The sequence below is a fragment of the Ciconia boyciana genome, chromosome 4, assembly GCF_034638445.1.
Source record: "Ciconia boyciana chromosome 4, ASM3463844v1, whole genome shotgun sequence".
Taxonomy (NCBI): Eukaryota; Metazoa; Chordata; class Aves; order Ciconiiformes; family Ciconiidae; genus Ciconia; species Ciconia boyciana.
In genome coordinates this window covers 32,407,018-32,431,080 of record NC_132937.1, presented here as the reverse complement: position 1 = coordinate 32,431,080, position 24,063 = coordinate 32,407,018, and the positions used below count along the sequence as shown (strand labels likewise).

General features: G+C 38.6%; 1 protein-coding gene across 1 annotated transcript; it reads left to right on the top strand.

Moving 5' to 3' along the window:
- EMB (embigin) lies at positions 1-23,398 on the top strand. Its single transcript, XM_072859856.1, is given in 12 exon segments — positions 1-88; positions 5,892-5,934; positions 5,936-5,976; positions 8,166-8,255; positions 9,529-9,627; positions 11,916-12,090; positions 13,313-13,401; positions 16,925-17,052; positions 18,233-18,509; positions 19,324-19,354; positions 21,317-21,390; positions 22,611-23,398. Coding segments are annotated over 11 exon segments (1,119 nt in total). The 3' UTR covers positions 21,375-21,390; positions 22,611-23,398.
- The last annotated feature ends 665 nt before the right edge of the window (positions 23,399-24,063 follow it).

Here is a 24,063-nt window from a genome sequence, read left to right as displayed (position 1 = left end):
ATGCCTGCCGCCTTCTCCGGGAAGCGCCCGGGGCGGCTGCTGCTGCTGCTCTGCCTCAGCTTCTCCCTCTCGGGCGGGAGCCCCACAGGTAAATGCTGCCTCATCTCGCGGGCTGGGCCGGGCCGGGCGGCTGTCACGCCGCAGCCGTCCCCTCCGCCCTCAGCGTCGGGGTGGGCTGGGGCGAGGGGAGCCGGGACGCCGCCTGGGAGCTGCGGCTGAGCAAAGGACCTCGCTGCCGCGAAGCATCCCCCTGGCTCCCCAGGGGGACGAAGCGGTGGCCCGGCAAGGCGGCTGTCTCTCGGCCCTGCCTATTTAAACGACGGAGGCGTCTCTCTTCTTCGGCGGCCCCGACCCTCCTCGGGGTCGGAACTCCCCAGCGCTGCCGCTTCCCCGGCACCCGGTGCGGGGGCAGCTGCCGCCGCTGCCCCCCCCGGTGCTCTTTCGTCTTTAGCTCCGAAACGTGTTCGGGTTTCTCGTAGGCCTGCTGGGAAGTAGGGATCCCCCTCCGCTGTCCGCTCACGAACGCCGCCGCCGCCGTTAGCCTTGCCTCCCCGCTGGTGGGCAGCCGGTAGGCGGGCGGCGGTGCTGAACTGCATCCAGTGGTGGTCAGTCCTGCGGCCTGGTACCGGCTGCTGCTCTCTGCCTCGCAAACAGGAGGACTTATTAGTTCACAGGTGCAGGACTCGGAGGTCGAGGCGTAGTGTTTTATTGCTGCCCTGTCCTTATCAAGTAAAGCATTATTTAAGTCCTGAAAAAAATCGAATTGGCAAGTTAAATTACTAAAATATCAGTATGCCTAGCAGGTTGCGAGGCCCGTTCCTTGGAGGATTTTATATTGTGTTTTTAAATGTGACATTTAAAATCCATGAAGGAAGAAGGATTTGACCCTTCTGGGCCTTAGCCTTCCTCTAGTGGTTTTTAGCAGTTGAGGAGCAGGCCAACCGCTTCTAAGGAAACAGGAACTTATTTATAAAACTAGTGGGTTTTTGTTGTTAATCCCTGTTTTTGAAGCATCACAGAGTAGTACAGAATGGGTAATGGAAGGAAATATCAGATTGCTGATGTTTGTACAAGATGTAATTGTTGGAGCGTGTCTTGCTGAGGTCGCAAGTTTTGCCAATACATGTATGTGAACATTATTGCTGTGGCTTTCATTAACCATTAATGGTTTAGCTGTATTTTCAGTGTGTGATATGTAAGTAGTTACATGTTTGTTTGTGCCTCTGTCAGTCTTTCTGACATTGAGGAGCAATACTGTGCCCTGTGTGATGATAACGTCTGTAAAATTTGTAGTAGTTTCACATAATAAGAAAGGACAGAAAATGTGTTTTACAGTTCTCAAGGTTTGTTTAAAATACATATATTTATGTATGCACACAGAGGAAAATCTGCTTTGTAGTTCTTAAAGCTTCTTTAAAGTATGTATGTGTATTGATGTTTAAAACACATAAAACTTGAAGTTCATTCTAACAATTTATTTCATTGATCAAGAAGTTTTGTGACTGTAAATGACCTGATATCTGTAGGAACATGTGAGTCACATTATGGCAAGCTAGCCACAGGGTATTTATTTTTGATGACTACTACTGCCAAAAACTGTACCTAATGGTGGTTGATGCAATTTTAAGTTTATGTAAAGCCATCAGTGAAATGATATCCTCTTCTGGGGGGGGGGGGGAGGCAGGGGAACCTAAAAAAAACCCCTAACAATGTTGTTTGTATTTCCAAAATTTCCCCAAATTTACTATCTTCCTAAAGTGGTGGATATAATGTCTGGGTTTGAGCAGACATCAGAAATGAGCCACCTGCTTTAGTACCCTTTATTTGTATAAAGTGAGGCTGTTGTTTTTCAGACTTCTATTAAATGGTTTCATATTTATATGAAATAGGTAGGGAGGCTTCATACCATGATTTCTGTGATGATTTACATGTGAGGAAAAGCATTTCATTAACCAAATGTGCAAAAACAGTCAAGCACAGGGACTGTCTGCACAGGTGCAGCAAAGGGAAGTTCATGCTTACTTGGAGGGAGGGGAACTAAGTGTCTTCTAGTGAAGTCCAGAAACAGTGTGCAATCCTGGAGATGTGGGGGTTCAGTGGGTTTCTGCAATCAAAAGAAATGTTTGCATAATGCTAAATAAAGTAAAAGCAAGCGGGTGGAATACTAGGTGCACAAGGACTGAGTTGCAGAAAGGCAGGTTGCATGCTTTCTGCAGCTGGTCAGGCAGATACCACAAGAGGCCTCTTAGATTTTTGTTTTTAGAGAAGTAGCTTGAGGAGAGTTAGTATGATGATACTGTTGTCTCTTAGTCTTGTAACTGTTTAGTTAATTTTTTTCAAAAACTTAAACCATCGCTTTTATTCTGTATTGAGTTGAGGGTAATTTCTAACTAAGTGTCACAACATTGTTCTTCAGAGTTTGCTGCTTTATTTGGTTACCATTGTGGTTCCCAAATTTACAGAATCACAGAATTGTATAGGTTGGAAAAGACCTTTAAGATCATCAAGTCCAACTGTAAACCTAACACGACCAAGACCACCACTACACCATGTCTCTAAGCACCTCATCCAAATGCCTTTTAAATACCTCCAGGGATGGTATCTCAACCACTTCCCTGGGCACCCTGTTCCATGCTTGATAACCCTTTCAGTGAAGTAAAATTTCCTCATATCCAGTCTAAACCTCCCCTGGTGCAACTTGAGGCCATTTCCTCTTGTCCTATGGCTTGTTACCTGGGAGAAGAGACCAGCCCCCACCTCTCTACAACCTCCTTTCAGGTAGTTGTAGAGAGCCATAAGGTCTCCCCTCAGCCTCCTTTTCTCCAGGCTAAACAACCCCAGTTCCCTCAGCTGCTCCTCATCAGACTTGTGCTCCAGACCCTTCAGCAGCTTCGTTGCCCTTCTCTGGACACACTCCAGCACCTCAATGTCTCTCTTGTAGTGGGGGGCCCAAAACTGAACACAGTATTCGAGGTGCGGCCTCACCAGTGCTGAGTACAGGGCCATGATCACTTCCCTAGTCCTGCTGGCCATACTATTCCTGATACAAGCCAGGATGCCATTGGCTTTCTTGGCCACCTGGGCACACTGCTGGCTCATATTCAGGCAGCTGTCAAGCAAAATTTAGTTGCAATATGTGCTGCCAGATTCCTTCAGGAAAAGCACATGCACCACATCTCATCTCCCACCTTCTGCCCATAAAGATACCAAGGAGTTATAGAGGATACACCTCATTTCTTACAGCCTTTGCTTCCAGGTTGGATTTTTCTGATTTGCCCTGAGGGAAGGGCTCCTATCAGGCCATTTGGAAGTCCTTTATGTGGATCCTCTGGTGCCTCAGGACAGCTCAGCCTGCAGCTTTTCCCTTTCTAGGGACACTAGGAGGTTCTGGTGGCTGGTTTTGGATGCTGCTGAATGCTTGTGTGCTTGCACAGAGTATAACATTGAAAATCAAACATTAAATTAATGATGTTAAATTAAACCAAATTGTATCTCAACCTTTCCCTATTCAGCCACTTTTCTGGTTGAAAAAGAGGGTGAATAGATTTTAAAGCCTGAAATTGCTCTGGTGATGACATGTATGGCACACCCATGCTTTATTCCCCAAATATTGGCTGCAGTAGGGAGGAGAGGTAAGGTAGAAAAAGAAATTAATGACCTCATACTGTCACCTATTCCTTTCTGCGTAAAGATCAGGGCAACAAACACTCAGCAAGCTACCACACTATTGATTAAATCTAATGCAAATCAATTATAGGCTAAGGTATGCAGCCATGACTCAGTAGTTTGAGAAGTTATTCCACTTTACTTGCTTACGTCACTGCCTGACTTGATGACACTAATCATGCAGCCGTGGGTCATCTTGATCTCCGACACTATTCAGCAGGTGTATATGAGAGGACAAGAGCGGTGCAATGTTAGCTCTGTGCTATGTAGTTTGACATATGGACAGATAAGAGCCAAGATGTGGAAGCAGTGGTGACTAGATATGACACTACTTGACTACTTTCAGTTGGTATGTGAATCAAGGAAGAAAGCCAAGATGAGAACTCTAGTATGCAAACCATGTTGCAGGTTATCCAGCTTCCTTGCAGAGAGATAACAGAGCTGCTGTAAAGCTTTGCACTGGCATCTTCTAAATTTATCATCTTTGGGGATTTTAATTAGTGTGCAGGTGATGCATCTACTAAGCTCACACAGTCAGGTGATCCATGACATCCTTAGAATGCCTCAAGATGCTGCAGATATAAAAATTCATGGACCTTTCTTCAACCTTACCCTGAATATCAGAGGCATAATATCTCTCCCTGCTCTCAGCACCTCTGTCAAGCAGAGAATAAGACTCAGTCTTCTTACTGGCTGGGTCATAAGCCAGCAGATACTCAGACTGATCAGATTTGTTAAGTTCTTTGCTTGGGTGAAGGGCTGGGAGGGAACACTGGCTGTGGGACCAGTGGACTGGTATGAAAAATGAAGAGCCTGTTGTTAAAAGCCACTAATGCTTAACTTTTTAATGATATCCTTTGCCTATCTTGTTTTACTCTTTGATCCAAACTGGTTGAAGTATGATGGGCAGATTGAGAAAGCAGATGGTGCAAGCCAGGCATGACTCTGACATAGTCTGGAGTAACTGTGTGCTGGAGGTGCCAGTGGGAGAGTCTGTAGTTTGTCTATGCCTATAGTGCTGAAATGTGGTAGGAGTGTTAGTAGTGGTGTTCACTTGTAGGAACTGGCAGCGTGCTGACTTTACCTTCTGCTGAAGGCACACAGTTCTCAACAAGTTTGAACACACTTAAAGTATGATGCAGCTTTTCACTTTTCATTCTATGCTTGCTGCTGTCTTGGATGTCTAGCAGAGCTTATTACCCCTCCCAGACTCTAATTACACCTGCAAAACATGTGTCCTTTTTCCCCTGTGTAACTACTGGCCAAATAACTTAAAAGCTACTGATAGGAGATTACTCTGAGTCTGAGGAAGAGCGCATCCTGCTGCTATGTCAGTATAATAGGTCCTGGAATACCTAAGGATGTGAAGATAGTGTTTATTTTACACTAACTAGTTCTGCCACCCAAATGTGGAAACTGAAAGGAAGGGAGCAAACATCTCAATTTTTATAAAACATATAGGGACCTTGAATGTTTAATGCAAGAGTGACACAGCAGCATACTCAAACTGAACAATTCTCCCTCTTCCCCTGCTGTCCTTTCTCCAGTCAAGAATGTAAAGCAAAACCCTATAGTCTTGCCTGGCTCTTACAAAAACTGTATTATAGGAGCAGAATCAGATTTGAAGTGGTATTAAGGAAACTGGAAATAGTCATTAGTATTCCTTCGTGAAGTCCATGTTGGACACAGATGCCTTTTGTTTTGCTCACCAAGATGATAACAGAAGGAAAGGAGATTGTTCACTGCATCTCTAAACAGTAGACATGTAAGGTTGTAATGAGGTCCTTATTCTATTAGTGAATCTGCTAATCTGAGTTTAAAAATAATCAACTAGTGACAGTGTCATAAGCTGTGGTGGTCTAAGCCCACAAACAAGGCAGGATTTGAGTACAGGTTATAAAGTTTATTGGTCTGCTGGAATATTCTGAAGAATGGCTTTGCCCTGACTATAGGCTAACTACAGGTAAAGATCTGTATGCAGAAATTAGAGGTCAAATAAATACTGCCTCTGTTCTTTAATATTTTCTTGCTTAAAGTAAGCTAAAGAACTAATGAAAAGTAGTTCTTGCACATTTTGGTTGTATATGCTCAGAACTTAGGAAAAAATGGAGGTAGTAGGCTGAGGTGAGGAAGTTCTGTTTGAATTATTTTCGTGAACTAGATATTTCTAACTCAGCTCAACTGAGATATAATAAAGCTTCTTTAAACCTTTTTTTTCTTTCTAGACCCACCTATGACAACACAAGATGCCAATCAGTCTCAGGAGAACTCTGACTAAGATGCAAGCTGGACTTAATGAACAATCTCCTGGTAATTGTTTTATTTCAGTACACCTAAAGCTATAATACTTATTTCTAGTGATCCTAAGTTACCACATAGAGTTTACATTTTCATACTAAGTAAGTCTTTTGAAATATGATTGTGAGTCTTCAGAAGAAACGGAAGTAAATATATCATCTAGGCCTTTTAAAGCCAATGCAAGAGCTTAAGTGTCATAGGCATCTCAAGGACTAGAAAAAGCTATGCAACTGCCAAGTGTGATCTGTTGCCCTTAGGCATATATGCCATAAAAGCAGGCAATGACCCTGGAGATGGGACAATTGCCAAACTAGAACCATTGCAGGAGGTTCTGTTCTAGCACTGACACCTGATAATGTCTCTTTATGCTCTTGTATTAGTGAGAGGTACAATAATGTCCTTGCATCACTATGCCTGCTAGCTTAATCTATTTTTTTTAAATTATGGATGTGTCAAAACCTTCTTTTGTCCCCACACTTTATTCACCATATTCTGGACCTTAATTGTGGTTTTGATAGGGAGCAGAGAATAAGTTCCAGGCAGGAGACGAAACCGATGATTGTTGATTCCCACCTCTCCTTTTTCCATAAAGATCAGAGCAGCAGGAATTCAGCAGTGTACCAAAGCTCATGTTGATTAATGCAAATCAAACATGGGCTAAGTTATATTTATACATGAACTCAAAGCAAGTTCTGACAAGTTATTCCATCTACAGTTCTGTCATCGGAGATGATAATGCTATTTATCTGGTGTTTGTCTTCGGAGCTTTTTAGCACAATGTGCGTGAGAACTAGGAGTGCAGTAGCTAACAGATTCAATAACTCTTTCCATATATAAAACCACATATATGTATGAGTTAAAATACACGAAGTATTTTGTATAATATGACCTCACCAGACTATTTTCATTTGATATGTGAATTGAGAAAGAAAGTCAGTATGAGGATCCTGTTAGTGTGCAAGACATTTTAAAGGTTGTCTGTGTTTTGTGGATAGATAACTGCAATATGAACTGGCACTGGTGCCTTCTGAATCTATCATCATGAGGGATTTCAGTAACAAACCAGGTGATGCGTGTACTAGATTGACATAAACTCAGGTGATCCATGACAACCTTGGCATGCTGTCAGGGTGTTTGCACACACAGACACAGGAAGATTCCCTAGAACGCTTTGAGGCTTCATGTTTTATTTCAGGGGTAAATACTTGGACTAGTTTGTTTCTCCATCAGGCAGAGATCAAGGCTTGCTCGTGCTCTTGTCCAGAGGAACAGGACTTACTGTCCAGTGCTAGGAGACAGTCTCATAATTTTTTTGCTTAAAAACCCATTTTGGACTAGTAGTTGAGATTGACAACAGTCTACTGTCAACAACCACTGAATGAACTAGCCTGAAGCTCTGTTCTTCTGCATCGTCCACCTTAATATGTAGGTTTATTGTTAGTTAAACTGGTCGAAGCATGAGGGAAGGTATGAAACTGCAGATGGAACAAACCAGGCAAAAGGCTGATTGCCTGTGGCATAGCATTTCTTGTGTTGTGAGCTGGCATGTTGATAAAGAAAAACACTGCTTTATGGAATGGGCCAGCAACTTGGAGGCATGTGGTACCTCTCTTTATGCTTGCTCAGAGACCTTTTAGATGCAAACCACTAGCACGGACCTCCTTCAGCACAGTCAGATTCTCTCAACTGTAGCCAAGAAGCATGTGTTTAAGAACTTTACTTCAAAGTTTAGTATTTTATGCAGGAAAAGAGAAGGAGTAATTCTGAGAAGACCTAGGCTTTCAGAGATACTATTTCTACTGCACAGTGATCAACTCTGCCACCCAGTGCTTCTCTCAGTGAGAGAAGACTGAAGCTGTAGCCCAGTTTTCTCTACTGTCCCAACTGTGAGTGGGAATCTTTTCAATCCATGGACAGGAGAGATAATGAAGCCCCTTTCCTTCTACAAAAACTAGAATACTTTTCTCCTATAATGCTGTATGATTAGGCAGATTCAAGCAGTTAAATTACTTTTATATATTCCTGAAATGCATTATAAAATAACTGACAAAAAAATTACCTTGCAAGCATGTAAAACATGTGGCTTAAAACATTTAGTGTATTTTATCTGCCATGGGGTGGGGGAATTTCTATTTCTTTTGTTTCATTGCTAAATTGAAAGAAAATTAATTTTTTAACAGGTTTGTTTTTTCACCTTTCAGAGGCCATGACAACTACACGAACTGTCAACTGGAAAACTCAGGGGAGCCCTTCAGATCATTTGACACTTGGAGATAATGTATCTACACCTGGTAAAAGCAATAACTTGTTTTCTTCTACTTAAATTGTTAGATTTTGATTATCCTAAGGTTCTACCTTGGTATTTTTTAATCAAGTGCTTATGGAGATTTTGTGTTAGTTGATAATTACCAAGACAAACAGTGTGAAGTTTAAAGCTGTATAGAAAGTAACTGTGGAAATTGAAAAAATGAAAAATGCTGTAACTGTATTAAATTGACCTTTCATTTAAGCATAGTTTCTAATGTCTTCTCCCAATGTGCTTCAGTTCACTAGAAACTTGTATGTGGATAGTACAATACTAATGAAACAATTACGCGTGTAGATCTGGAAGGGTGATGCTTCCTTAGCTAGGCTACATCTGTTGTTAAAGCTGCAGCTTATTAATTTGCTTTCTTGTTCTGTTCTTGAAATACACAGAGCATGAGAACAAGTATAGTGGTGGGAACAGACTGTTTATGCTTACAGTTGCCTGCCTAATAGCTGTATCAAGCTTTGTAGAGCTTTATAAAGGTAGTCTCTGAATAGTACGCTATCCATAGCCCTACAGAAAAGGGGTTTTGCTGGCTATATTAAACCTTTTAAATGTAATTTTGCCTCACAGAAGGAAAGGACTCTATTTTAGGCAGGCAGATGATGGTCAATATTGATATTCTTTGTGTATGGAAGGAAATTCCCTGCAGTATAACAGGAGTTCTGTGGAGCAGTTGAAGGACTCTGACCATGTTCTGGTGCAGCACAGGGTGTTCTTGCACCTGCATTCATTAGAGCTACACCTAGATCAGATAGTCTATCGCTGGCTTTCTGGCTGTGTTGTTAAATTGTAGTGGCTTTGGGAATGGCAGTGTTCTGTCCTTCTGTTTCTTTTTTATTTTTCTAAAGCTTATTATTTTCCAAGCTCTACTTAACACTGATGTAATCCTATACAGTTCTAGTACCCACCTGCAAGCTTTAGGAAAAGCTATATGTATAGGTGACTGAATCAGGCTGTGAAATAGATAGTTTAGACTTCTTCAGAGTAGTATAATGTTGTAATTGTGAATGTCAATAAAGTTAGAAACAATCTTCTAAAATGGCATAAGTACTATAACAGTAGCCACACAACACTGCTACTTTAAGATTCTGGCTGTTAACACACAAGGTATATGAAAGGGTCTCCATAGTAGTCAGCATTTGGCAAGGTCCTTCCCCCCCCCAACTATAAGAAACAATTGCAGTACCATATTGACACTCTGCTGTATGATTACTTTAATAGGATCATAACATATTACTTTGCTTCCCACACAACCTTGTTAGGTCCAGATCTTACCACACAAGAGTTCAAGCAGGCAACCAAAGAGAATGTGTCTAATCTCACTTTTGTGGAATATGAGATACTCCTACCTGGTGAGTGTGTTATTTTCTCTTCCAGTTATGTTATATTGAATGCCTATGATTACACACAGTCTTTTGTATGAGTTGTGGAAGTATCTAGGATGGCAACTTCTTGATAAAGTTAAGATGCTCACAGTGAGGAATTGATGAGCTCAGTAAAATAAAAGATGAATAAGTTTGCACTATTCAGTTTTGTGTTCTAATAACTATTTTGCAGTGGAGAATGAGATTCTTTTTTATTAAACACAAGTAAAAACAACTCATAGCTATCTCTTCCCCCAAATCAATTCAAGTGACGATTTCTTTGCACTAGTGAATCCACTTGGAGAGACCATGTAAGCTAGGGTACTTGTTAACCAACAGGTGTTAGTCAGCTTTCCAGCATTGCAGGAGTTAGAGCATGGAGTAAAGACAAGATAAGCCTCTTCCTAAAGTAGATGTGAAGTTCCCAGTTGCCAAATAAGCATTTATAACTAAGTTTTTGAACAGCTGGAAAAACTGATCTGACTGAAAACTCTCTCAATTGGAGGAGATCGGTTAGAATTCCTTTGCAAAGTATTGGTATGATACTTTAAATGCTGTGTAATTATGTCCTTATGCTGTATTTTCTTCTAGCAGAAAATGTAAGGTAATGTCTATTTCTTGTTCTGGTACATGTACACTTGGTACAGAGATGTCCCAGGTATCAGTCTTGCTAGTGGTTAATCTTCAACAGCATCAGGTTTTCATGTTCCATTCATTTAAAGTGTGGATTTATTTTTAAAATAATCTCAGAAGGTATGGATTCTATTTTTAGCCAGTGTAATTAATCTGACCATAAAACTTGTGCTACTGTGAAACCAATTCCATTTCAAAATTACTTTGATCATAAACAACCTCAGCAAGGTGAGTTATGCTTGGTTCATTGAATGTAGTGGCTCTAATAAATGAGTTGCAGTAACTGACTTTGCTCTGCTATGAAAGACTGAGGTGTTGCACCTCTAAGTTTAACTCCAGTTCAACAAATCTGTAATATTTTGGCTGGGACTTGGAGTTCTGGGCATGCTGTTCTGCAGGCTGTAAATGTCTCTGCCAGACCCAATAAAGTTCAAATATTCTATGGGAGTATCTGGTGCTTCTATGTCAGCCAGACGTTGCTGCTTCTTAGGTATGATTTGCATTATTAAGTCAGTGAGCTATACCTTAAAACTTCCTTTTCTCTCAGAAAGGATTTGAGCTGTGAAATACAGCTGCACTTTTTTGACCATCAAGTACTACAGGGTAGGCCTAGGATTGAGGTGAGGTCTGTAATAAATTTTTGTGGAGTATTCAGATGTAAGGAATAAATTTTGAGGGAGTATTCAGAGTAACCACAGTTCTACCCAGAAGGTGTGAAAGAAAAGGCCATTTATGAAATAAAACATCAGTGCTGACAGGTACAAAGTCAGAGGTGTTTTTTATAAAAGGCTGTTTGTATGGATTGGAGAAGATACCTGCTGTTGAAACCTACTTTTTAGATATGCTTATTTTATGCTCATGGAGCTTGTTAAAAGCAAAAAAGTGTCAAGTTTTTCTACTGTATTGGAATGTTTTCACATTGTAATTCTATTGGCTTGCAGTAGGAAGGCAAAGGCAGCCATAAATAGGTTTGAAGATGATTTGGTTTCAAGTTGAGTAGCCGTAGCATGAAAGGCCAGATCCAACAATGTTAAGGTTGTGGATTTTATCAACAACTTTACTAGCAGCAGGACATTACCTATAATCTCACAGTATCATAAAAATTTGCAACTAGCTAAAACCTGGATGCTTACAGATATTTACAAGTCTAACTTTTTGATATATTAATGTAACTTTTAACATATTTACTAATATTTTTAATCCAATAAATCCTGCTTTTTTAATACCAATTGTGAAGTCAGAAAGGAAGTTTAAACTGAGAGCAGGCATTGTTCCCCTTGGTGAGAGCTAAGTAAACATAAGCATATGTTTTGGTTTGGGTTAAATTATGTAGAAGCATAGGTCTGTCTTGTTTTCAGTGAAATGAACATGTTTCTATATTAGAGCCCTCTAGGAAGTTTACCTACAGAATGGAGTGACTTTGTTATTTTTGTAAGGGATGTGTATCATAATTCAGTTATGGTTTAAGAAAATTACTGTCCAACACTGATTGCCTGATTTTGCAGTTTTTACCCTAAAAGTAGAACAGCAGCACAGAGTATCTGCCTGTAATCCAGCATATGTAAAACACAATCTTTGAATCTCTACTTCCCCCAGAATGAAGAAATATGTTTTTCATAAACAATTTTTTAAACTTCTTTTAGGTGTTTCTGCTACTTCCATGGAAAAAAATATCACTTTGGGCAGTGCAACTAGAATTGAACTTTCATGCAGATTGGACAATAAATATTCTCATTTGAAAAGTCTTCAAGTGACTTGGAAGAGGGGAAATGAAACAATCAGACACATCAATAAAACTGAAAACAGCTGGAGCATCCAGTAAGTAGCATTCTTTAGTTCAACTTGCAGGTTCTAAGGAGTTACTATCACATGCATATACACTGCCCAATACTAGTCACGTGTATATTAGAAAAGAGCCAAATGCGGTGATTAATATATGCCCATAATCAACATATTAAAGCTGCAGGAAAGGAAAAAGGTTACAGTTAGCTCAAGCCTGGAGGAAGAGCTCCTGTTTTTCTGCTGGTGCTGGAAAAACAAGGCTTTTTCAAGACAAGAATATAGAATACGGACACAGTTCTTTGAGGTCCAGTAATTCTGTTCAGTAAGTGAAGCAATAATCTCAGTCTGAGATTGGAAAAAGAAAAGGAGATATTTTAGCACATTCTCTTTTGCACCTCAGTGCTGCTTTGCAGAAGTCTGAAGGGCATCAATGGTCACTTTTTTCCCCTCATAGTTAGCAAAAGAGAAATTAGCTTTACAGTAAAGATGTTTTGGGTTTTTTTTAAAGGTTTTCGCAATTCTTTCAAACCTCTACAGAGACTCAAGAAATGTTGTAGAAAATTTTCTTCAATTGATACAGTTTACTGTTGGACTTTAAAAATCTGTAAATGGGCTAACTGTAACCAGGTAGTCTCCAGCTGATTTCTGTATTGCTTTGATTTTTTAACATCGATAATATTTATATAAAATTTCTGTGCTAGAAAATGTGATGGGAATGTACTGTCACTTTTCCTCTACTCCATATGCACAAGCATGTAAACCTTTTTCAAAGTATCTGTGGAATGTATAGTTTGCCAACAGAGAAGATGCTGGACTTCATTAGATGACAGCTCTTTAAAACTGTTCTGTGTTGGAGCATGCTAGCCATTGACTGACTGACTGGCTTTAGAAAGAACAATCCCCTTAAATATTCTCCTCTGAAGTCCTACGTAGCATATCTATATAGTTCACACGGTGAACCCATGTCTAATTTGGTAACCTGTAGATCATACGGCGTAAAGATGTTTGGCCTTCTGTGAGCAACAAGGGTGAAAATATTTATGTTCCCAGGTGTGCTTGTGCTTTTCTATTTTCTTAAAAATGTCATGCTGTTTCTACATTGCACTAAACCTAAATTCTAGTGTTTCAGCGATGTATGTTCTCTGCTCCATTACTAATATCTGTTGGTTTCTTTAGAATGTTAATTAGCATTCGCTGATAGTTATAGGACAAAAAAATAATACAAGCAAAAAAGCAAAATGGTGAAACTTTTTTAAAGATTGAGGATCTTGGATAACAGTAAGCTGGGAAGTTACACTTGTACTCTGAAAGGTGAAGAAGAAATCAGCACTAGGTTTCATTTACAAGGCAAGTTATTTTAAATTTTGCTTCACTTGACCATTGAAATCCTGTATTAATATGGTTTCTGGATAGTATGGAGATTGCAACTTAATTTGATAAGCAGTGACTAATGGTCAAGCTAAGGGAGAATTGCTATCAAAGGCATTTCTGTAGCATGGAGGGAGGAAGAATTTTGAAGCAAAAACTAAAAGCCATTTTAACAAAACTTGCTAACAACCAAAAGAGCATATAAGCCTACTTTTTTCCTAAAGGAGTAACTGATTTCCCCTTCCCTCTCCATCCCTACAGCAGGAGTGAATACTCATCACTTTCTGGGGGGTGGGAGGAAAGGATGGTGTCTCAGATAAATTCTTCAAAAAGCAAAGCCAATGACTTGGAAGTTTGGCCTGAGATTTGGTGTTACAAGAGAAGCAATGATTGGCAGAGTGGAGGCAGGTTTTTTGAACAAATTCAGTTGTATTTCTGAAACACCAAGTTATTACTGTAGTGAATCTTTCATTCTGTATTATATAAGAACAGCTCCATATTAAAAGTTAGTGCACTTCATTGGGCAGTATGAGTGCTCTTTCTTCTGTTTTGTATTCTATTCTCCAATAATGTTGCCCTTGACAGTAGCAGGTGAAATCCAGTTGAATGGAAGACATGTGGAAATGAAACAAATACAAGCTGCTGAGAACCTTCATATATGAGACCTATTTGCTTCTCTGTTCCCACCATCCAAATTTTGCAAAGAGAAGGCAAACATTTGATCTGTGAAAGCTTTACAGACTGTGATATATAAGATTCTCCTTGAACAGTCTCCTAAAAACCCTAGCTCTTCAAGTAACTACTTTAACCTCAGCTGAACTAACAAGCAGGGCTTTGTAATTCTTGGTGCTGCAAGCTGGCTTTGTTCAGCAGGGTATCTGGTCATATGACTTGAGGAAACTCTCATGTATGTTCAGGTCTTGAATAGTAATGTTGACATCTCCTTTCAAACCTTCAGCCGGGGAGACTAGCTTGCAATACTGAAGAAAGACAAAATTGTAGTTTGAGACCTTTTAATATCTAAAAATTATTATATATAAATTATTATATATTTTTCTTGTCAACATGTGGGTAAGGTTTAATTGAATGGCTACCCAAGTCTGTTTAGATTAAAAAAGTCAAAGGAGACCTTTTTCTTTTGAAAGTACTCAACAACTATTTCGTAACAGCAGGAATGGCTCAATAGGGAAGTAATCTTTTCCAGAACAGTGCTTAGGACTGGTTGATTTACTACAAGATGGGAGAATTGCTTCACAACAGTTGAATGCTGCCACTTCTGATGCCACAAAAAGTACTGGCTTGACACTTTTTAAGATTAATGCAAGAGTGAAGGAAATAGGAAAGAGAAATCCTTGAATCTTCCAGTCAATAATGCAGAGAGAATAATTCTTGAACTGAAAGATGAGTAATGTGTTGGTATAGATGCAGTGGCTAAAGTAATCACTGCTGTAACTAACTGCAATAGCTTTTCCACTAGGCAGTTAGGCATTATTGGATTGTTGCCTCTCCTCCCCTTCCCCCCCGTCCTGGCTTGGCATAACCCTGCAGATTTCAAGGATTGAGCTTTTACCCAGGTCTGCAGAAAACCATAACATTTTGAGAGGCTTATAGGAAGTTCAAATTATTAAACATGGAGACCATTCATGGGTATTTTAAAATGTCATGAAGTTATATTAAAGGGTAGAATGGATTAATTTGTGCTTGCCCTTTCAGGGATCCTTAAGCAGCTGTCCAGGTACATGCACTATGAAACAACTCTGGTCTTAAACCAGTATGGAAATATGACTGCTATAAATGCTAGTGGGATCACCTGTTTGTTCATCTTTTCAACAGTTTGTTTTTTGTTTGCAGCAGCAGTGTTTTGTCACCAAATTCTGGGTGATCTGCTTGCAAAATACCTGGAACAAAGCATATTATTTCCTTGCATGCATTCAAGGATTAACCACTCTGTTACAGAGCCAGATCCCAGAACTCATGATGGATATTCATGTCCTTTATCATGGCTAATGTGGTAAAGGTATTGCTGGTATGCCTATAGCTGTGCTTTGCCACGGGTCAGCATGGCTAAATCTTTTTGACTATCACATAAACCTGTTGCGCTGCTTACAAGGATTTTTTATTTGTTTTCACATGTTCCATTCTCTCTTCCCAACCTGCTTTTGTTTTTCTTTTCTATAAATTGCAAAGGAAGTGGCACCAGTTATTAGTATAGTTGTCCCTTTTAATGACAGCAGTGAAGATACTCTGCCACTGCTCTTTAGAAGGATAGTGTTTAATGATTAAAACAAATACATATGGAGTGAGAAGACTTCACTAGTAATGAGGCTCGATTGACGTATGGTGCAGCAAATTTTCTGAGCTTGTAAGCAGTGTTCTTATTAACAAATTGGTTTCATATATATTTCTGGAATGGAAATTTTAAGTTTGAATACTCATGAGAGGGGAACTTTTAGGGACAATTAATTTGTGCTCAGCCAGTCAACAAGGGGACAGAACAAGAACGATCTTAGTTTATGCCAAATTGTTCTATCATAAATGCTGAAAGCAAGTTCTTGGGCTCTTTAGTCTTGTGTGACCAATATAACTTAAAAGATGTACTGGATCTGTATTTACAAGGTAGAGCAATGAAACTTGAAGTAAAATTTTAAAATAAATGGATCTGAGGAAAACATGCTGGTAAACATCCTAATAAAGAGGGAAAGAAGGGGGAAGGCGAAATACATACTCTAGCATGATATATTTGCTCAGCTGTGACTGTATCTGTGGGATGCCTCAATATATTCAACAGCCTTTTTTGGGCTCTTGCTCTTGGAAGGCTGTGGGGCATCTGCAGTTATAATGGCTGGGACAAGTAGCTCTAAAGTTACAATCTGATGTCTTGTTTCTTGTGGCCATGTTCTGTCCTTAGCAAGATTGGACCAAAAATCCTTTTTACTGGCATGCACCCAAAAGTCATTCCTTCAGCTTAAAAAAATGTTTGCAACTACAAAGCTCCCTCAATCTGCAATTTGTCTTAATTACAAAAAATTTTCTGCACAGCTTGCCAGATACCATTATGTGGTAGAATTAAGGCTGGAATAGACTTCTATTAGTTTTTGCAGATTGAGTGAAATGTCAGAAAAATGAGTATGTTCTTTTCTAGTGTACTAGAACTGAAGCATGTAGCTCACAGCTGTCAAGGAAGGGAAAGAGGAAATGGGCAAGGGTAGAAATCAGTCTGATTATTACTTGGTTTTCAATATTATTTGGCAACTTTTAAGATCATACAGCAACTGAGAACAGGATTCCTGTAGTCTTCTGCACAAATTCTGTGTATGGAGTATCAGCCTGAAATGACTCTTCATTTAGATCATGTTGTGAATGATAGAATCATCTGTGCTTACGGGAAAAGGAAATGAGTGGACTACTATAAATACATATCTACATATATTTTATCTTTTTGTAATACTGTAATTAAAACCTGTAGGTCTCACTTGATGAACTTTTTCCTACTTGTTCTTAGTACCGAAAATTGAAGGAAAAGAAAAACCCATAGTCAGTTATGAAGGAGATACAGCTGTAATGATTTGTAAAAGTTTTGGCTATACTCCCATTACTTGGACTTGGTATGTGACCAATGGAAGTGAACAGGTAAGGTTTCCATCTGTTGGCCAAGCAAAACAATGTGGTAAACAACATGTACAGACACTTTGTAAAGTATAGTGACTTTTCACTGTAGGCTCTACAAATTGCATTTCCATGAAAGTTAATGTAAATCTCTGCACATGGAAAAAATCTGTGATATTTAGAAGTATTTTTTTATCACAGGGATGTAGCTTTTGTTCTGGTTTGTATGATGTTTCTTTTCCAAAAGTCCCTGCCATACTCTTACAGCCAAGAGAAGAGTAAAACAAATTGGATGAGTCTTGAGATACTTGTCTTTACTATGTTAATTGTGGTTGTATTGCTCAAATCTTACTACTTGATACTAAAAAAAATCTTATCATAGCAAGGACACTCCTTTAATGCAAGGTATTGGAGTCTTGAGGGAGAACAGGACCATGTCCCTTCTCTTTCTCTTCCTCCTCCTCCAGGTACAAGTACTTCTGTATTCCCCAGCTTGTATGACCTCTCTGGGGCACTGGCCCTGAAGGAGGTTATCCTGTGGTGGAGGCTGCTGTGCCACTTGATTCTGAAGGAGCTGAAATCTCTTCTCACTTCAGCTCCTGCCTTAAAGGCTGTGAGGAAAAACCTTGCTCAGCAGTTTTCCTCCTTCACATATCCACGTTTCAGGATCCCCCTTAGCCTTGGAAGCATAGTCACTTTGTTCTAGCCCTTTTCTGGGGGAAGCGCTGTCCAATGAGAGGAGGTAAATAGATCTGCCTCCTCTGTACTGCTGGAGAGTAGCATTGAGTTGTAAGACTATCAACATATTTCCCCGTGAAGCAGCATTCCCAACGCAACTTCCCTGAAAGTGTATGCTTTGTGCTGTTGTGAAACCTGGATGTTAGATCCTGACACCTGAGGCTGCCTTTGTCAGTGAAGAGTCAACAGTCAAGGGTACCTGTCATCTGATCTTAAATAGACTAAAACAGCTCAGACAACTTACTAAAAGTGCATATTTTCCTCCATTGAATGTAAAGGGAATCAGGGTGACCAGCTAAAATAAATCCTTCCCTTGGAGGTGGACTAAACATGCTTCACAAATGCCACTTGTTCTTAACTCATTTTATATCTGTCTCTGCAGAATTATCTGTTGATAATATAAATAATTTGATTAAACACTTTCTCATTGCATTAATAAGGCTTTTAATGTATTTTTTATTTTTAGATTGCCATTAATGACTCTTTGCTGGCAGAGAAGTATGTAATTAATAGAGTACCGGCCAACGTAACCCATCTGAAGATATTGAAGCTCACCAAGGAAGACAATGGTGTATATTGGTGTGAAGCTGCTTTTGAACTAGGGAAAAGTAAAGGAAAGCTGAAGCTTAAAGTTCTGTCCTTCATGGTGCCTCTCAAACCCTTTCTAGCGATTGTGGCTGAAGTTGTTATTTTAGTAACTATTGTTTTCCTTTATGAGATGTATTCAAAAAAGAAAGAGAAACGTGCAGGTAAGTCTTTTTTTAGTCCTTTCTAGCTTTCCATTGAAATTGCAGCCAAAGGTAGGAAGTGCTGTGGGTCATACCTTTCTATACGAAGTTCAGTGTGATTTTTCACATCTGTATTTTTTTTCTGATAAAATAATTTCTTCAACATTGCATTATTTTAGATTTTTAAATCTCTTCCATGAGTATAGAATTCAGGTACAAAGTGCTTTCAATAAGCAATACTTTCTCATAAAGGGTTTGATATAGTCCTTATTTTTTTTCCTTACAAGACAAAGGAATTTAGAGGCTATACTTTTTTAGGGATTGCTTAGGAATGGAAGCAACTTTTAGTAGTCTTGATGGGAGAAACTTCTGTCAAGAAATTGAGTAAGAAGGAAAAATGCATTAAAACAGAATACAGTAATGTTGGTTGCTGAACCTAAGGTGCATGTAGGTGAGCCGAACTAGATGTGCAAGATGAAACAGAAGATATATAAAATCTATTTATATATGTCTATGGTATTATACATATATGCATACATGTATTTGCCTATATTTTATACATATATGTATATACTATAATATATAACATGATATGTATTAAAATCAGATTAATGAAAATTGATCAAAGTAAGTTTTTTGACAAATTTGCAGGTAATTCCATTGACTAGAGGAACAAGATAATTTGAATTACAAATTTAAGAAAACTAATAAAATTAAAAAATAAGATTTTGGTTTGCTTATACATGGCATAAATAATATAATTACACAGAACTCTTCTACTGCTCATTAAATTGAGACCTTGTATAATCCTTTTCTTGTTATGCAGGAGATGAAAAAGAATTTGATCAAGTCGAGCAACTGTAAGTAAAGAATTTGTATCCTATAGTTAAATATTTGCTCTCTTGCATATTAGTGTGTTGTATCAAATTATACCTTGTTGTTGACCCAATTGGTAAGGGTTAATGATGAATGTGAAAGTATGGTTTATTCCTTTCCTTAAGACTTCCAAATTCCAGAGTGTGCAGAATGCTGTTTTCTACTTGGCACTTAATTTTGCTGTTTGGAAGATATGTTGCTCTCACAAAGTGAAATGTGTCCTCATTATAAACTCATGCTAAAAGGCTATAACTATGAGGAAAATTACTTCCAGGTGGAAATTTTACAGAAGAGGCTTTGAAACTTTTCTCTTTTTTTTTTGTCCATATTAACATATATTCTCTTACTTGCATGTGATCAAAGCCTTAACCATCCTGGGTGAGCCTGTAGTTGCTGGGGTGTTGGGAGCTGATGTAGGCTGTTTTGGTGGTAATTCCAACCTCTCTGGAAGGGCCTCTCACTGTGCTGATGGCTTGGGCTCCCTGGGCACAGGAACAGCTGCACTACTGGAGCCAAAGGAGCAGGTGTAGGCACTTCTGTTGCTGTTCTGCTGCTTGAGGGTTGGTGCTTCCATGCTGGCTCTCCCCTCCTTAGGATGATGCATTTCTAAAGACTTGCTTGCTAAAATAAGCTATACTTATCTCCCTCTGCCCATCCCTTGAAGCCTAGTCACTTCATTTGGCCTGTTAACTTTCCTTTTGTTTTAAGATGCAGCCTAGCAGTTTCTTTTTTGATGTGTCCAGTCTACTTCATTTTTTTTTTTCCCTCAGTCCCTTCTCTCCTCCTATGTTTATCTCCCTTTTTTGTCCCTCTGAGGAACACTGTATTTCCCTTTTTGAATTTCTTGCTGCAGTGACCTTCTTTGTTTCCCTGTGTTGTATTCCCTTTCCTGTTCTTTTTTCCAGTACTAGCTGAAAAATATTTTAGTGCTTTTCCCCTCATCTAAACAGCTTTAAAGCTGTAATTCATTTATACTATAAAGTGGGGGTAAGTCTTGAGACTATAGTATGCTATTATACTGCTAGTGTTTGGGGTTATGTCTTGGGTTGAAAACTGAGTAATTGCCCTTGTTGCACAGCCCTGCTTCTTATAAACATACAGAAACTGTATTATAATAGGGTTGTAACACAGTGTAGAGCACTAAAATAATGTTTTCATGCTTGGTGAGATGTGGGATGTGGTTTTGATCAGCTGCTTGATCTTTACTTTGGAGTTCTATATTAGATAAACACATAAGGGAAAATCTATTAAACCATGTACTTCTTGCCTGATTTTAATAACTGAAAGTTATTTCAACTACTGGCTGTTTAGAAGATAGATTTGTGTACCAGAGGGAATGGCTCCAAAGGAACTTTTCTGGTCTGTTATGTCAAGTGATAACTAATATACAGCTGAACTTGGTTGATGAGGCTATAATTAAAATGTCACATCCAACAATGTATTAGGTGGGAGGCTAGTGATTCAGAAACAGAATTTTTTTAGCAAGAGAATTAATTCAAGTCTTGATTGTGACCAGCATGATATAGCTAGCTTTAAGTACTCCAGAAGGAGCAATCATATAACTTTCAGCCCATGTTCTGAGGATGTTGAGCTGTATATTGCTTGTATCTTATTTGAGCATTCACTTTATATACAAATTCTATACACTGAATGAAATGATAGTACAGCAATCATTTCTGGGAATACCATCACTGTTATAACTTCTGCCCAGACCTTTGTGGGATTTTTGAAGGGGATTGAGTTGAACCTTTACTCTTGGCTGAAAGACTTCAAGAGTCAGTATTTTGGTTACTTAAATTTTGTTTAATCTTTTTTCTTATAACTTCACATGCTGAAAGAAAATCAAATACATTTTAGATGCACTCTGTGATTGGATTGTGGGACTGGAATGACTGTTCATCCTATACTTAAGTTGAGTTTTGGAATTTAACCTCTCTTTCTTATAGTAAATCAGAAGAAAGCAATGGTCTGGAAAACAGTAGTGCTAGGCACAGAAAAATTTAATCTGGTTCCTGAAAAGGTAAGTAAGAGATGAAACAGAGGCCAGAGTTTACTTTTCTCTTGAGCAGCCTAATGCAAGGACAAAGAAATCCACTGTGCCATCCTGATTTTTTTTGATGTAGGAACAACATATAATAGAACCATTGTTTAGATAAAACAATATATAGTCATTCATGATGTAATTTCAGCAAGAAAGTGAGTCCAAAACTTTTTAATTCAATGCTGACATCATCATTGTGGTTTAATAGTTTGGTTCACCCATGCAGTTCTTAAAATAGGACCTGCATTAACCTGCTTAATCACTTGGCTCCTGATTGTGAAACTTTTTGTGAATGCCAGAATAGGTGCTGAGATGCATAAGAATTGCTGATGTATCCAAAATCTTGCTCTTTCAGGCTGTATTTTGGGTGTCGAGTGAGTTTATGGAGGAAGGATGCAAGTGTAATAGCAAGTGGGGAATGTGACAGTATCGGAGATATGAAACAAGGGATTATAGGAATCTAGGAAAGAAGACAGAGCTTAATAGATGGTGGCTGAAGGGATTAATGGTAGAAGAAGGAAGCAGAGGGTATGTAGCCCTGTGGAAGCTATATAATGGACTTCCCTGATTCTCAGCCCTCTTTACAGTCTAATTACAGGCTGCTTCTACTTAAGCCAGCTGGAAATGCTTGTCAGAGGATGGTCTTTCAGTTGAGGACCAATCCTACACACTCTAGCTATTTCCCTTCGTTGTTCCCCCTCTGCATCTGGCACCCCCATCTCATCTCAAGGAGGTGTGAGTAACTTCGCATTCATGTCACTGCTGGTACTGTTTCTCCTCATCACAAGCCATCTACCTGATGGAAGATTGTTTCCATACCCTTTGTTTTAAAGAACAGAAAGAGAAGTGTCAGGTAAAGTTCATATAAAGAGAGTAAGAAATCAGAAAACAATCAAGAACAAATACTTTCCAAGAGTATATTGTCTCCTGTTTCCTGCACGTTGTTGTACTTGTTGATTGCTATGACTTAAGTTCCCAAGTATTTATCCCATATTGAATCTAAGGTCCCATTCTTGTAAAGTCATTTTGGCACATGACAGTCAGTGAATCACTAAGGATTCAGATTTGCAAATTGGACCATTCAAAATTGTAAAATATAAACTGTAATAAAGTTTATTTTCAAACAAAAATGGCAAAATATTAAGCAGGAAAATAGAATTCATATTATAAGGAAATGTGTTTATTGTTTTTTAATTCAGGAGATTTAAGCCAACAGAAGTGGAAATCATCACAAAGCTACAGAAGATGTCTGCGGCTATGCATCTTAAACATCCACTATGCTTCTGAGTGAACTCCTCTACGCTTACGAGAAATAAGATGCTTTTAAAATAGCTGTGAAACTGCTCATTTTATACAGACCATAATGTAGTCTGCATTTAGACCTTTGTCTGTAACATTGTTTGTCATTTTGCTACTAAAAGGCAGTTTTTACATGATCAGACTTCCTGTTGTTTGATGACTGATGTGTTTGATTTTGTCCTAAACTGTAACTAACCTTGCAGTCACTGAATGAACAGGTAATATAGAATGGGCCTATTATGTAAGTGTTATAAAGCTGGACTTGTAAGAGCAAAAAATATTTCCACCAAAGAAAATGCCTTTTACTAGCACATGAAGCAAGTGTGACATAGCCGTTTTTACCAAAGAAATTGTCAAAGGGAAATATTTATCATGATTTAAATGAAACATTAACTGTTTTGGAATTTGCTCTGAACAGTAAAAAGTATTCATTCTAACTTTTCTTAGCTTTATTTAAATGAGAAAGAAATATAGGTACATTCTGAATACTTAAGATAGGAATTTTCTTAAGGTGTCCTGCCATATGTCTGTGCTACTATACTGTAATTCTAAATAAGCTAAACACTTAAATACTGTACAGATTGGATATTTCAGCAGTATTTCAGAGTAGATCGAAGCAAAAGGGATACAGTACCATGTCAGAATATAACTGAAATAATTCCTTATGCTTGCACAAATTACTGCAGGATCTGAGGGCTGCAAAACCAGTTTTGCGATTATTATTTATACAGAACACAGAAATGTCACAAATAGACCTAAATGGTTCTTATCATACCTCCTGTGTAGTTGGTACTTTTACTTCTTGCAGCATACGGTATTGTTCATCAAACTCCTTTCAGTGCACAGAGAAACTCTTGAGCAGCTAAAATTTTCAGGGTAATGTTCTTCCACTAGTTCTTACATGTAAAATTGTGACACTGCTGTTACGACTTATGATATTGCTTTAGAAGAGCTAGCTGCCATAATTTTAAATATACCATTTAGTTACATTATGCATTCAGCAACTGAAAAATGTGCAGCTAGTAGAAAAACAGTTGATTGTATTAGTTGCCTTTGCTTGCTAATCAGAAAGAAAAATAAGAAAAACTTCAATTTTAAGAAAGGGAAAAGTAAAGTCTTCAAAAGAATTTCTTCTCTCAACAAAAATGTAAGGAAAAAACAGGCAGCATTTGCAAACTCACTAGGGCAGTGAAAGGAAAAAACATCTAAATAGAACTTCCTCACACTGGTCATTTCTCTTTGAACATAAAGGAATACAGAAAAATAAAAGATAAAACATTTAATTCCCTTCCTTTATTTTTTCTATTTTACTGTTCTTATGGGTTTGAAAATATCAGAAAGCCTAGCATTGGC